Below are 16,023 nucleotides of genomic sequence, written 5' to 3'. Positions count from 1 at the left end.
GGCCTTGAAAATTTACTTAATAAGTAAACCTACAAAGCTCAGTTTCCTTAGCTGACAATCTGCAGCGTTCGTGTTCATGTTAGTAAAAATATACACACAGTGCCTTGTGCGTTGCCCAGCTCTTCCCCCTCCCAAACATTTCCTATTGTAAGATCTATATAACACAATATTTACCATTTTAATCGCTTTTAAGTGTATAGTTCAATGGTGTTAAGTATATTCAGATTTTTGTGCAACTATCAATGCCATTATCGACAGAAATCTTTTCATCTTGCAAGAGTGAAACTCTATACCATTAAACAACTCCCCATCTCTCTTCCTTCCCAGCCCCTGGCAACTGCAATTCTACTCTCTGTGACTATGATTTTTTTCTTAATGTTTATTTATTTTTGAGAGAGAGAGAGAAAGCTCACGAGCAGGGGGTGGGGCAGAGAGAGTGGGGGACGGAGAATCCTAAGCAGGCTCTGTGCTGACAGCAGAGAGCCTGATGCAGGGCTCAAACTCAGGAACCATGAGAACAGGACCTCAGCAAATCGGACCCTTAACTACTGAACCACCCCCTCTGTGTCAGTGACTTTGACTACTCTGGTTTCCTCATATAAGTGGGACCCTACAGTATGTCTCTTTGTGACCGGCTTATTTCACTTCGTGTGTCTAGCTTTTAAGAGGGGCCTATCTCTTCCCAGTGCTCACCCTCTCTAATCCCTTGACTACTATCTTGTTTCTCTCCTGAAATGGCTGGAAGTCTGTCAGCCTGGGTGACTTTTCCTTCCTTTCTTTCTAGCTAATTTCTACAGGTTTCTGCTCAGGAAGCAATTATCCAGGAAGAATTCCTGATTCTCCTTCTCTCTGCACCTCTGGGTAAGGTGCTGTTTGTATGAACTGCTGCAAAACTGTCTCAGTTCCAAGACTGCTGTGCCTGCATCAGACTAAGCACCGTCAAGCAAGCAAGAAAGCTAGCTAGCATTTATTGAGCACCTGACGCCTACTGAAATCTTAGTCTCAGCTCTGGGGAAACCATTTTAAAAAATATGAAAAATGATGTGTGTCTTTAATCATGTAAGGGAGACCCGATGTTTAACAGAATTTGGGAAAAACTCTTCTAAGTGAGAGTTTCCTATGTAACCTTCCTAGAATATCAAAGCTATAAAAGACCTCTCCTCCTACATAGAAAGATGATGGATGGATGGATGGATGGATAGATAGATACATACATACATTTATAAATGAATAGATAAATAGGTACATGGATACATATATACATAGTCAAGCACATTTGGGAAAAACTAAATAGTCTCTTTGTGACCTGCAGAGGAGATAAGCATTGAAAGGCTTTTAGAATCCTGATGTGCAGAAGTAACTATAAATTTAACTTTTCAACATTTATTTCTCTGGCGTTTCACAAAAGCTCCTTTAGGTGCCTTGGCAGCATATTCAAACATAATAATAATGGCTCATGTCACAATGTGAAGGCACTCTGGTAAACTCTCCACATGTATTAATTCAGACGCACCTCGCAACTACACCATGAGCTGGGTCATATTTTATGCGTATTTTACAGATCAAGAACTGAGAAAGATTAAATAGTCTGAGATTCAACAGCTGGTCCATGGTGGAGTTGTGATTTAAGCCCAAGCATTTTGGATCTGGAAAAGAAAGACCTAAGTTTGGGCCCTGGCTTCACCACTTCTGAGTTACGTGATTTTGGACAAACCACAATCTAAGTAAGCCTCATTGTCCTCATCTGGGGAGTGTGGAGAATTACATCCAAACCACTAAGCTATTTGATTTATTTAACCCTTCTTACATGTACTTTGAAATTTCTCCCTGTACTCTAAAGTAGGGATTAGCAAACTTTTTCTATAAAGGACAAGATAGAAAATATTTTAGGCATTGTAGGCTACATGGGGTCCTTGTGTATTATGTATCTCCCTCCCTCCTTGCCCCTTCCCTCCTTCCTTCCTTCCTTTTTTCCTTCCCTTCCTCCTTCATTCCTTCCTTCCCTCCTTCCTGTCCTTCTCTTCTTCTCTCTCTCTTTCTGCCTCCCTCCTTCCCAATCTCCTCTCTCTCTCTTTTTTATTCTTTTCTCTTAAAGTACAAAACATACTCCTAGCTCAAGGGCTGCACAAAAAGAGGCTGAATTTGGTTTATAGCCTAGTTTGCCTATCCTTGCCCTGAAGTATTATATGCAGCAGGTTAAGATCAATTAGGGAAAAAAATAACCATTAGTTTTTAAAAAGTAAAGTCTCTTAAGATGTTTCCTTACCTCCTTGCAATTCACTTCATTCCGTCAGCCACCAAAGAACATTCATAAAGGCAAAAATTTTTTTGTTTCTGTCTATAGATGATTAAGGCACTTCTTTCAGAATGCTTCCTGACCCTATGTATTCTGTTCTTTGAGAATGAAATGAAATATGAATACATGGGATCCAGATGTGTATAATCCCCTGGAAATGAAAAGTAACCAGTAGGTGATGTCTTTGTAATATCTAGATGTGCATGGCAAAGAGTGTACTGGTGTTCAGGTTTTAGAAAGCCATTCTTGGAATAGGGAAAGATAAAGAGGAACATAAGGAAAGTGGGTATACTTTGGAATTATTCTAAGCCAGAGTTCATGGAAGGACCAGACTCCTTTTCTGCATTCTCCTCTTTACTCAGAGTCCATTTTGCCTGATTTAGCCACATAATTCAGTGCTCTATAGGATGTCTTAAAATAATGGGTCCCAAAGAGGAGGAATTTCCCCAGTGGCCTTACTTAAACCAAATTAAACTAAAAAATATTGGGAGGAAATTTCCTGCATTGATCAACTGTGACAAAGTTAACGGGCACCTTGGTAGTCACAGACAACTGTTGTCCGGGGACCGCAGGGTGGTGTCCTCATTCGAACCTAAACCCAACCCATAGGAACATAAGGATGGGTATTCTGGCAAATTCAATCTATGGGAAACATTCGTGCCAGCTCAGGTTCCCCAAAGCAGTAGACTACATTAAAATTATCCTCACACGGACAACTGGAAATGTGAATTTTAGGCTGAGCTTTGCCACTTAAATGCTAAGTCAACTCAGGCAAATTTTGAAGATTTTTATATTCGAAATTCCTCATCTATATTATGCATGGTTGAACCAGGTGATGTCTATGGTCCCCTCTCACCTCAAAAGTCTACAATTTCTGCTTCTCTCTCAAGGAACAGAGAACATATGGGAGAACAGCAGCCCGCTATCGTTCGTAGCTTCCTCATTTCCCCTGTCAATCATAGCATATTTCTCTCTGCTGAGCTCTGCCCCATTCCCACACATTTCCATGATAATAACTTATTTGGTCATTGTATTTATAATGAGATATCATGTTTGTTCTTATGTTTATAATCTGATGCCCGAAGCAAATGGGTGGCTTGACTTAGCTATTGTGTATGTGAATGCCTTTGCCACGAGCAGGCGCGTTATTCTGGCCTTCACCCAACTAAGTTGCCAGACTACTTTCAGCCTATCGTGGTCAGGTTATAAGTCCCAGTCATATCTTAGAGCAAAAGTATGTACTTTATTATTTTTTTTAAGGTCTATTCATTTATTTTGAGAGACAGAGAGAGCGCTAGCAGGGGAGGTACAGAGAGAGAGCAAGAGCGAGCGAGCGAGAATCCCAAGCAGGATCCACATTGTCAGTGCAAGCCTGATGTGGGGCTCGATCTCATGAACCGTGAGATCCTGACCTGCGTCGAAATCACTGATGCTTAACTTACTGAGCCACCCAGGCACCCCAAAAGTATGTATTTTAAAATACATGGTGTAGAATTTCTATGTAGTTACAGTTGTGGAAGGAGATTTTTCTCATTACTTTCTCCTCAGATGTTAAATGAATGATTACAGATGAAATTTCACTCGGCCCGTAAGGAGGAACATTGACTATCATGTAGCAAATAACCTTCAATGGGTTCCAAATGTCCTAACCTCAGATCGGTAAGGTTTATCCCAATCAACAAGTTAGAAGTGTTTGCCTGCATAACGGTGCTGACATTCACACGCATGGTAGAATTTGGAGTTGGAATAAATTATTCTTGATGGATTCATCAACCCTTGTATGGAAGGGTTTTCACACAATGCCAAGGAGCAACTCCTTTCCCGACAGGATGTGACTCAATTACTCCCTCACATCCACACATGCTCAGTATCTTCTCTGTCTCACCCTCCCTCTTCTTTTCACCCTCTAGCCCCATTCTCAGCAAATAGCACCCTCTCGGGGAAGCCGTCAAGAAAATACACACATGCTATCACAAAGCACATGTGCCTCTCTCTCACTAGAACATTAGAAATGTTAGTTTTATGAAGTACTCACGGAAAACTTTGAGAACTAAAAAGATTTGCAGTGTGTACATGTGTTTTGGGTACACGTGTTGCAAGAATAGCACTAATCTCCATATTCTTTGACATTTTAAAATTTATATGTTAGTACTGATGATGAGAAGGACATTAAAGTCCTGCATTTTCAACATCTCCTGGACGCTCCAAAGAGAAAAGAACCAGACCATTCTGCAGCTGGGGTCACAATATTAAACCTATCTTGACCGGTTGGTTAAACAGAGTTAGACAGAGAAATTGGTCTTTGTTGTGGTTTCCCAGTATGGTCCTTGGCCCCAGGGAGATGTCCTCAGGTGGATATAGGATATAAACACAGGTCTGGGTCAGAAAATTAAAAAACCTTCAGGAGTGGAGAAATAAGGTCAGATGGTTATGAAGTGGGGGGGGGGGTGCGGGGCAGAGAGATGTGATATTCTCTATACTTTTGCTAAAGGTATAATAAAAATAATTTTAAAATTTGTTTCTTTACAGCATGCCAAACACCGTACTGAGTACATAAAATGTATTATCTCATTAAATCTTACCCCAACTCTCTGAAGTAGTTACTATTGTTATGCACCAGGCACTATTAACATAGTTTGAGTCCAGATTGTCTCCCATCAAAGACTTTTGATTTAACCATTGCATTAGTACTCTTTCTTTTTCTTTCTTTCTTTCTTTCTCTTTCTTTCTTTCTTTCTTTCTCTTTCTTTCTTTCTTTCTTTCTTTCTTTCTTTCTTTCTTTCTCTCTTTCTCCCTTCCTTCCTTCCTTTCTTCCTTCTTTCTTTCTCTGTCTTCCTTCCTTCCTCCCTCCCTCCTTTCTTCCTTCCTTCCTTCCCTCTTCCTTCCTTCCTTCCTTCCTTCCTTCCTCTCTCTTTCTCCCTTCCTTCTTTCCTTCCTTCATTTCTTCTTTCTTTCTCTTTCTTCCTTCCTTCCTCCCTTTCTTCTTTCTTTCTTTCCAACTACTAGTACAATTTAAAAACACTCCTTCAGAATGGAGAGTTTGTGAAACAATTTTCTTATGGTTGTAAGGCCATTAGTGACTTCTTTTCTGGATGCTTGTCTTTCTAATCAGAATTCTTTATTTTTATTTATTTATTTTTAAAGGCTTAAAATGTATTTTAATAAGTTGATGCTGCATTACTGCTCCATTTCTCAGAAAAACTCCAAAGATATCAGGGACAAATCAAACATGGTACACCAATAAAAAAATGCACAGCGTAACTACCTAAGATAGGCAAGGCTAAGAGCTACTGTCCGACCTTCAGCATACAGCAACTCTGTTCCCAAGATTGTACTAGCCTATCAAGAAAAGCTGTGAACAGCAACATCATAGACACAAAAGGGCCATTCCTGGGTTACCCTTACCCAAGAAAAAAGATGGAGGCAACTTAACACAAGATTTTTCTTAAAGATACACTAAAATGAAAATCTCTAAGAGAAAATGTCTTCCTTAGGACACGAAGGGGTAATATATGGGATATAACAGAACCGTATGTATGTGGTCTGTGACCTCTGTGGACATTTGCCTGAATTCCCACCTGCCAAGTGGAGCAATGGGGCTAAGGTCATTGGGGGATGTTTGTTTTTGTGGTGTATGTGGCAGTGTCTCTGGCGTTGGAGGGTTTAAGAATGAGAAAGCAAATAGAACAGGATGGACAAAGAATGGAATGATCAAGACTAACAGGGGGTCTAACTGGATCCATTTTGTCATGGTCCCCCCCCCCAGGCCCTCAACAATCACAGGAGACTTCAGGAATGCACCACACAGAATCAATTAGTTAGACGATATACCACACAGAACTGATTTGTTAAATTTTATCGCCCCTCCCTTGCCCTCAGCCTCCAGCATACTCCCTTAGAGTAGTATAGGCAAGGAAGACCTAACTATTGGGAGGAATCCCTAACACTTTTTCCAGGGAAGAATTCTGGCTAGTCCAAAAAGGGTCTTTCTTTTAAGGGTTTTTGGGAAACTAGACACTGAAATTTTTATTAGTATCGGCGACGTTTGTTTGGAGCAAATTCAGCTCCAGGAGCTGCACGGTTGAACGCAGGAGGGGTTCCACCAATGGCCCCAATTCCTTCCATGGTAGCAGCCTGGCCAAAGCGTTCAGTTGTTGGTGGGGTCAATCCCAAGGTTCCATCTGGCATCATAGTGGCAGGTCCTGGAGGAGCTGGGGTACCAGCTGGCACTGGAGCAGGGGGGCATGGCGCCTCTGTTGTTTATGCCCATAGCACCTCCCATGGCCATCTGGCCCATCCGTATCTCCTGGTCTCTCGCATCAGGGAATGTTCCCTTGAATCCTTCCTGCTGTCGCCGCATCATTTCTTCCTGTTGCCGCCGCATCTCTTCTTCACGGCGCCTGCGCTCTTCCTCCCGCCTGAGCTCCAGTTGCTTTCGTTTTTGCACCTCTTGGTTGTGCAGCTCTTCCATCCTCCGGAGTTCTCCTTGACGCCTCATCAAATCCTGTCTCATTAACATGACTTGGTGCTCATGGCGAGCAGCCTCCATCTCCATCTCCAGCTTCTCACGAGCTTCCTTGATGTTGCGGTCCACTGGGTCCTGCTGCTGCTTCTCCATCTCAATGAGTGCCTTCCAGCGCATGGCATACTCATACTCAAAGGAGCCAGGCTGTGCAAATCTGGGTGGCTGTTCTCGTTCCTTATGAAATTGCTGGTTCTTTATAACCAGCTTCTCTGGAAGTCCCTCTTCATCATCCAACTGGTCCATGGGCTCCACAGTCACAGGCCGAGGAAATGTGGTTAACAGGAAGGAGCCTTCACTGCACCTGTCCAGAGCTTTCCGAGCAGCTGGCTTCCCTGAGAATTCAACAATGCCTTTTCCTGAGGGCCTTCCTCTATCATCCACGATGACTACAGCCCTTTCCACTTGGCCAAACACAGAAAAAGCTTCCTCCAGCAGTTCGTTAGAAACATACTGAGGAAGGTTTCGGACCGCGAGCGATGCACTATGGCAGGCAAAGCGCACACGCAGCTGCTTTCCACGAAGTGGCATGTTGTCCAGCTCTACTTTGGCAATCTCTGCTAGGGTTCGTGTTTCTAAGCGGATAAAGCCAAAGCCCTTATCCTTATGAATGAAGACTTCGCCTGTCTTCCCGTATTTCTCAAATAGTTTCCTCATCTCTTCTTCAGTGATGTCAGGAGGAAGATTGCCCACAAAGAGCCGGCTACGTTGGGTGAAGGTCTTCTCTCCTGGTTTCCTAAAATTCTTCAGGTCAATAGTCAAGCCTTCATTTTGGCTGCTGGCTTGTTGCCCATTTGCAGGTATTGGTGGCGGTGGTGGCTGTTGCTGTTGCTGTTGGTGGTGCTGCTGGTGGTGATGCTGATGATGCTTCCTTGGAGTATGGTTTTGCTTCTCCAAGTTAAAGGTTTTATTGCTCTGCATTTTTGCACCCCTCTACCGACTGTTCTCTCCTCAGAGTAACGGCCTAATCAGAATTCTTTAGAGAGAAAAAAATAGCAGTCTTGTTCTTGCAGTCTGGCCTTGCAAGGAGTGACAACTCAAGCTATGAGGCCCCCATGAGGAATATAAGCTTTCACTGTCATCTAGAGAGAGAACAAATCTAACACTATCGCAGTGAGAGCCTTCAGTTGGTGCCAGTTCTTATCCCCTCTGCTTTTCTTTCTGTCTATTGATCCAGGGGGTAGAAAAAATTGGGCCATTGTTTTTTGCTGTTCCATATTTGCCAGTAGAAATTTTCTTACAAGGGTTGGAACCTGTTATTTATTATTTCCTTATGTTAGGCTCAAATTAATCATTTTTAAAATCTTGAATTTCATGATCATCTGGAATGCCTCAAAAGCTCAAAGGGTGACCCGTGGACCCACAGATATAAGCATTGAGTTTAGTTAGTGAAAATGGTTTGTACTTTCATGGAATGAGGGATGACATATCTCAGGTCATCCTGAGGGGTGACCTGAGATATGTCCTCTATTTGGGCTCATAAAATGAGCACATCTTGAATCCATTAGGGACCCAGCTTGGTACTGACTCATTTGCTCAATCTCAGTTCATTCACTCATGTATTTATTCACTCATGTAGCCATCCATTCACATATTTCTTCAGTCATTAATTTAATTTCTCATTAAATCTAATGATTCCTAGTAAAAACCAAGCCTGGTAGAGGAGAGAGGGCTGATGTATGAGCTAAGAGCAGTCATCAGGAGAATATAGTTCCCATTAGATGCCAGGTCCAGGGATATCTTTGAACTTGTAGAAAACTACATTTTGGGGGCGCCTGGGTGGCGCAGTCGGTTAAGCGTCCGACTTCAGCCAGGTCACGATCTCGTGGTCCGTGAGTTCGAGCCCCGCGTCAGGCTCTGGGCTGATGGCTCAGAGCCTGGAGCCTGTTTCCGATTCTGTGTCTCCCTCTCTCTCTGCCCCTCCCCCGTTCATGCTCTGTCTCTCTCTGTCCCAAAAATAAATAAACGTTGAAAAAAAAAATTTAAAAAAAAAATAAATAAATAAATAAAAAGAAAACTACATTTTGGCCTCATTGAACCGGAGTGGCTGAGGATATTATTTCACTCTTCTGTGGCTCACCTAAAAAAATTTCCCCTCACTGTTGATCTTGAAGTTTAGTGTCTTGTTAAAGTCAAAGTCACGGTTAATACTTTGGGGAAGGGCTTGAGTTCACTCATGTGTTCCTCATGCTTATGTCTTAGTTTGCTCAGGCTGCTGTAACAAAATATCATAGACGGGGTGGCTTATGCAGAACAAATTTATTTTTCACAGTTCTGGAGGCTGGAAGTTTCAGGTCAGTGCTCTGGCAGATTCCGTGTCTGATGAGAGCCTGCTTCCTGGGTCACAGAGAGCTGTCTTGCTATTTCATCACATGGTTGAAGGGGCAAGAGACCTCTCTGGGATTTCTTTTTTAACAGCATTAATCACATGCATTAGATGACTAATCTGCCCCCTTTGAAAGACCCATCTCTTACTACTATCACATGGGGTGCTAGCATTTAATATATGAGATTTGGGAGCACACATTCAGTCTATAGCAGCTGCCATCCCCAGAAATAATCTGACAGAAACTTTTGATTGTATAAATTTATTACATGTTTCTATTAAAAGGTTACGGAAGCATATTTGGGAGATGAGTTGCTACATTATCCCATTGCTGTCCACCACGGGGTGTTAGATGTGGTTAAATCACCATCTAAACCTGCCTGCTGAATGTGCTGCACAGCTCTTGTGACTAATCCCCCACACCAGCCCTCCAGGACTTCAAAGGTCAGGGCATGAAGGCTTTCTGTGCACACATTCGCCCCTTACTGCCTTTTTCCTATTTCTTCCCAGGAAAGCGATGGGACACTTGGGGTTTGATGAAGGTGAGCACATCGGATGTTAAGGTTCATGGTCTTCCACCTTCTTAAACGAAGATGTTCACTGGAGCACGCAGGATTCCCAGCGGCGTGTCTTTATCCAACTGAATGTGTAGCACGAAGCTTCTGGAAAACAGGGATAACAGGGCTTCCCAGATAGCAAGGGCTTTAGTGTAAGTAGCAGCAACGCATGGATGGAGCTCATGGGCTCTTGTCCTCTTTATGTATGTCTGATGACCTCAAGAACCTATGTTGCTTAATACCCTCCTACTTAGAGCTTGGATGAGCAGTGGGGATTTGGGGTCTTCAGAATGTCCACATTAAAGGATATTTAAACAGTTTCAGGGAGATGCTGGCTCAATATTATTGTGACTCTTCATGTCCCTTTGAGTCCTAGTGATTTATTACAAAGATAATTGTATTATACTGAGAAGACTCGTGGTCCTTGATAAAAGAGAATGATTCTTCATCTTAGTATTCCTTATGCCCTCTACATGGTGTTATGGTGTTAAACGATTGTTAGCGGAACTAAACAGGAAAGAGTGTGCTTTGGAGTCCCACAGACTTGGGTTCAAAGTCCTCACTTTGCCACCATCTGCCTGTGTCTTAGCCTCCATTTCCTCCTCTCTACCTGGCTGATCACCTCAGAGGTAGTGTGGGATCTGAATGAGCTCACATATGCAAATAATGCGTCGACACTAGATGATAAATAAATATCATCTTTTTTTTGGGGGGGAGTCTCAATCCCCTCTTTGTATCAGGCTCTGGGGAAGTGGTTGCATTTGACAATTTCCTGGTGCTCAGGTCTTATCCCTAGATGCATTAAATCCTACACTCTGGAGCTGGGATCCAGACAGCAGTATTTTAAAAAATCTCCTCTAGATTAGTGTTATGTGCAGTCAAGGTTGAGAACTACTGTTCTAGGTTACTGTTTCTGGGTTGCATCCAATGGTTTTCAAACCTAAGTATGCTTTGGAATCACCAGAAGGACTGGCTAAGATGCAAATAGCTGGCTTATAGTCCTAGAGTTTCTGGTTCTGTCGGTCTGGGGTGGGGGTTTCTATAATTGGCACCTTCTAAAAAGTGCTAGGTGAAGCTGATGCTGCTCGCCTTGTAATGATGCTTTTGAACCACTGGTCTCAGGAAACAGTTCTCAAAGTGCAACCTGCACACCATCGTCTTCTGAAATAAAGGGGAAGCTTGTTAAGAATGTAGGCAGACTTTCCTATCCAGACTCCCTTATATGAGCTTTATTAGAACACAGGTAAGGAATAGGGATGGGTATATTTTCACCCTCTGAACTCTGTTTTTCTCTCTGAAATTCAGGAACTAAATAGATTAAACTCACATAGTATCCCTCATTATCTATACTCACCACTGGCATTTGTGCTAAGTTCAGGATCCAGGTATATGTGGATAATGGTGGATAATTATACAGATTTCTGGGCTCTACCAGAAATATACTAAATTAGATTATCTGGAATTAACTCCTGGAATTCTGCATTTCAACATCTCTCAAGGTAACTCTTTTTTTTTAATGTTTTATTTATTTATTTTTGAGAGAGAAACAGTGTGTGCGAGTGAGAGGGAGGGAGAACTCACAAGCAGGCGAGGGGCAGAGAGAGAGAGAGAGAGAGAGAGAGAGGGAGAGAGAGAGACAGAATCCAAAACAGGTTACAGGCTCTTAGCTGTCAGCACAGAGCCTGATGTGGGGCTTGAACCCACAAACCATGAGATCGTGACCTGAGCTGAGGTGGGATGCTCAACCAACCGAGCCACTCAGGAGCCCCTCTCAAGGTAATTCTTTTTTTTTTTTTAATGTTTATTTATTTTTGAGAGAGACAGAGACAGAGGGTGAGTGAGGGAGTGGCAGAGAGAGAGGGAGACACAGAATCAGAAGCAGGCTCCAGGCTCTGAACTGTCAGCACAGAACCTGATGTGGGGTTTGAACTCACAGACCTCATGGATCTCACGGACTGTGAGACCATGACCTAAGCTGAAATCATACGCTTAAGTGACTGAGCCACCCAGGCAACCCTCAAGGTAATTCTTAAGAGAATGAATGTCCAAGAACCATATCTCTATACTATGTACAAAAATCATAGAGTTATTTTGAGTTTTATTAATTACAAATGTAATTCTCGTATCACACACTTAGGAGATTCACCTGCAAATCACTTTAGACCAATGTAGTGTGGGATCTCAAAGTATCTAGGCTTGTAATCTTTGTTTTAAGATAGAAGCACCATCCTCTTTCTGGTAAAAGATATCCAATTTTTGTCCTATGCAATCACAATCCCAAAGCATGAACAAAACCAGTCTCATTTGGGAGGGAACTACTCAGAGAAATGAAAGACAAGAAAGAAATAAAATAAAAAATATATTCTTAGATACTAGAAGTCCAAGAGAAATGTCATATGGTTTGCATGCTATTTCTAGTTAGTAGGCTAAACCCAATGAAGACTTTGCTTTTCCAACCACCTTCTGAAATGCACCCTTGACCTCTTTGTTCCTTAGGCTGTAGACCAAAGGGTTCAGCATGGGGATGACCATGGTGTAGAACACGGATGCCATTTTGTCTGTGTCCATGGAATGACTAGAACTTGGCTGTAAGTACGTGAAGATGATTGTCCCGTAGAAGATGGAAACAGTGGTAAGGTGGGATGCACAGGTGGAGAAAGCCTTCTTCTGCACCTGAACTGAGCGCATCCTCAGGATAGCAATAAAAATGAATAGATAAGAGTTCAAGATAACCAAGAGGGTGAAAAAGACATTGAACGCTGCCAATGTGAAGAGCACAATCTCATTCATGTAGATATCAGAGCAAGAGAGAGACAGCATTGGGGGAATGTCACAGAAAAAGTGATTAATTACATTGGAATGACAGAAAGAGAGGTGGAAAGTGAAGGCAACATGGATGGAAGACTGCAAGAGTCCACAGATGTAGGATCCAGTGGCCAGTAAGGTACACATAGCACTTGTCATGGTGGTGGTGTAACGCAAGGGTTTGCACACAGCTGCATGGCGGTCAAAGGCCATTGAGGCCAGAAGGAAACTTTCAACAGTGGCAAAGGCTGAGAAGAAGAACATCTGCGCAGCACATGCATTGTAGGATATGATCTTATCTCCTGTGAGAAACCCCACCATTACCTTGGGAGTGACAGCCGAGGCATAAACGCAGTCCACGAGGGAGAGGTTGCTGAGGAAGAAGTACATGGGAGTGTGGAGATGAGAGTCCAACAGAATCAACACAATCATTCCAATGTTCCCAACCAGAATGATGAGGTAAATGATAGTGAAGATGGTAAACAAAGGGACCTGCATCTCCAGGGCATCTGTGAGCCCCACAAGAATGAATTCCACCACCTCTGAAATGTTCTCCATGAAAGTCCTTTGGGAATCACGAGAGGCGTCTATGACAAGATGAGCAAACACAAGGTAATGCTAATGAGCAAACACAAGATAATGGCTGTCGGTCATTCACTGACTGTGAATGGTGTCTCTGGCCCATGTGTGTCAGCTTTCTGTCAAAGGCAGGAACCCACAGGCAGCAAGCTGGACTGAACACTGGGTGGGGGTAAGTTGAGCGAAGCCGTTCATCTAGAAGTTATGTGGAAGGACACTGACATGTCCTTGCTGATGGCCGCCACAGGGGACGGTGTTATGACTCTGGAGGCACATTTCAGCTTGTCTGTTGTACGGCATCCTCTATTACACTAAACCAACAAGACTCTCACTACTTGCCGTATCTTGCAAGCACTCTTATTCCAAGTTCGTGAAAGCTTAATCAACAAAAAGGAAGAGAAAAGAAACATTTTGTCAGTCACTGGTATATGCAATGGCAAGCCTCATCAAACACACTTCTCTCTGCGGGATCCTTCACTGACTTGTTCATAATAGCTGAAGATGTACAGTGATTTGGGATCCTGCTTTAGGGACACCCACTCTTCACTTTCTAATTCATGAGGGTCCTCACTTGGCTGCTCCACTTCAACCGTTGGCCCCTGAAGGAAACGTCATGATTTCTGGCACATGCTTAGTGATATTGGTGTCTTTCAGTAACTCTAAAAAAGAAGTAACAGTTTTTCAAAAGGTTGAAGCAAAACTTTCGTTGTTTTCTCTCTATGTCACGGTCCTTATTTTTCTCCTAGGTTGATGTTTTCCATCTCTGACCACCATTGATGTCTTTGCTTTATTCGTGGAAGGGAGAGTGTGGGGGAGGTGAAAGTGTTACTTTCATTTTTGCCTAGGGACTTTGTACCGTTGACCAAGCCGTGGGTGTCCATCCATGTTATCTGTGTGTCTGGTTGTCCTCACCTCCAGTGGCAGTTTAGCTAACAGCTTACTGTGGTTGCCATGGTTACAGTATGAGAAGCCCTCTCAACCCAAGAGACCCTTCTGACTCTGGAATCCATCACATACATTTCTCCTAGATTAAAAATCCTTCATATTGAAGGAAGGACATGATACAGCCCCGTCTTTAAGAATACTCTAGTGGGAGAGATCTATTATCCCAAAGATATGTTCATCAGAACGTATTTCTAAAGTAGAGGTTATGTATGCCCAGGGCACTTTGGAAGTAGATATACTTCCAAGATATATGGTAAGCCCAACACAGACTCTCAGGAAACCTCTCTGGAGATGATTACACCTGAGTTGTGGTTTTGGAGATTCCAGACATATGAGAATTATTAGTTAGTATAATAGCAATACTTCTGTAGTACTTACTTTGTGTCAGAAACCGTTCTAAGCCGTTCACATATATTAACCCATTGAGTACATTTAGCAACTCTGGGAGGCAAGCTCTATTATTACTCGCTTTGTACTTCAAAAGGAACTGAGGCTTAAAGAAGTAAGTTACTTGCCTAAGCAGCAAATCTGGTAGTATGCTTGGGGATTTGAACTCAGGCAATATTGTCTAAAATCCATAACATTAAGCAACTTTTTCAAAATAGTGGGTCGAGTTAATCAAACTTCCTGTATTTCAGGTTCCTGATCTTTCAGGTGGGAATGATAACAATTTTCATCCTTTGAGGCAGATGAATAGAATTACTTAGATCATGCAAAAACACTTAAAATAACGTCAGTTACACAGCAAAAACTCAAGTAATTCAAGCTGTCTCCTCCACTATTAGTATACCAGGCAGAAGAAACATCATGGACAAAAGTATGAATTGGTAAGCTCAATAGTATAAATAGACAATTATAAGCAGATAGGTCTTAGTAATTAGCAAAATCCATGGCACAATCAAAATCTCAATTAGGGATTGATGTGCAAAAGTAATTGGTAGAAAAAAAAAAGAGGTTAGAGAGGGAGGGAGCCAAAGCGTAAGAGACTCTTAAAAACTGAGAACAAACTGAGGGTTGATGGGGGGTGGGAGGGAGGGGAGGGTGGGTGATGGGCATTGAGGAGGGCACCTTTTGGGATGAGCACTGGGTGTTGTATGGAAACCAATTTGACAATAAATTTCATATTTAAAAAAAAGTAATTGGTAGAACTCTAAAGGAAAGAGAGGGAAAAATGTGTTAGGTTATAGACATATTACAACCCTTAAGAAGAAGAGCCTAAGGTGACTATTTACACCAAGTAGAATAGATAAAATGTTACTCAGTGATTAGCACCCTGGATGGGATGTGACCTTGGGAACATTACTTATATTCTGCAAACCTCAGTTCATTTTCTGTGAAACACCCAGTTCATGTAGTTCCCAATGTATCTATTTTATACAGCTGAAAAGATGAAATTAAGTGATTTAGGGAGCCCTACTAACATGATGCCTGGCTCATGCCAAGTATACAGTGTTAATTCCCTTTTGTTCTCCCTCCCCCCCAAAAGCTGGCTTTGCACAGAAGCCACCTCTGTACCAGCAGCTGGTATTACAAAATGAATGACTCGATTCCTGACTTTTTAAAGGCACAGAGTCAGCCGGCTCTGGAAATTATCCCCCAAAAGTGACAAGTGCTTTTATAAAAGTGTGTACAAAGTATGACAGAATGATCATGGAAGTGCCCAGAATATGCCAGAACACCCTACTGATGATGAAGTTACTTGCTCCCAAGAATGGTTCCTCAATTTCTCAATGTCTGTGCTTGTTAGAGTTGCCAGATTTGGCCCAAATGCACAAACATGGGAATCCGATTACATTTATCTTGAAAAAAGTTAATTTCTGTATCCCATTGATGTACCAAGAATGGCCAACATCTTGAGCAAATTCCGTATCTATACTGTCTGTAGGTACAAATAGAACACAAAACAGCTCTTTTTGATCCGGGAGTTTGAGGTGTAGGGGTGTGGGTATGATTGTACCACAAATACAAGCCCAATTCTGATTCTAGTTCTGTT

The 16,023-nt window shown here is 42.4% G+C and overlaps 2 protein-coding genes across 2 annotated transcripts; both read right to left on the bottom strand.

The window, feature by feature from the left end:
• Positions 1 to 5,431: 5,431 nt before the first annotated feature.
• LOC147576457 (non-POU domain-containing octamer-binding protein-like) lies at positions 5,432 to 7,777 on the bottom strand. Its single transcript, XM_086677337.1, is given in 2 exon segments — positions 5,432 to 6,538; positions 6,540 to 7,777. Coding segments are annotated over 2 exon segments (1,413 nt in total). The 5' UTR covers positions 7,740 to 7,777; the 3' UTR covers positions 5,432 to 6,325.
• A 4,342-nt stretch (positions 7,778 to 12,119) lies between these two features.
• LOC112864935 (olfactory receptor 5B12-like) lies at positions 12,120 to 13,064 on the bottom strand. The gene has a single exon (XM_025927944.1). The coding sequence runs from the start codon at positions 13,062 to 13,064 to the stop codon at positions 12,120 to 12,122; it is 945 nt and encodes a 314-aa protein (XP_025783729.1).
• Between the last annotated feature and the right edge of the window lie 2,959 nt (positions 13,065 to 16,023).

This window comes from Puma concolor, chromosome D1, assembly GCF_028749965.1.
Source record: "Puma concolor isolate L17-30 chromosome D1, mPumCon1.1.hap2, whole genome shotgun sequence".
Taxonomy (NCBI): Eukaryota; Metazoa; Chordata; class Mammalia; order Carnivora; family Felidae; genus Puma; species Puma concolor.
The sequence above is the reverse complement of the archived record's forward strand: the minus strand, read 5'-3'. Positions and strand labels throughout refer to the sequence as shown.

Coding starts and splice junctions, on each gene's coding strand:
- LOC112864935 (XM_025927944.1), bottom strand. CDS start 13,064: ATGGAGAACATTTCAGAGGTGGTGGAATTCATTCTTGTGGGGCTCACA.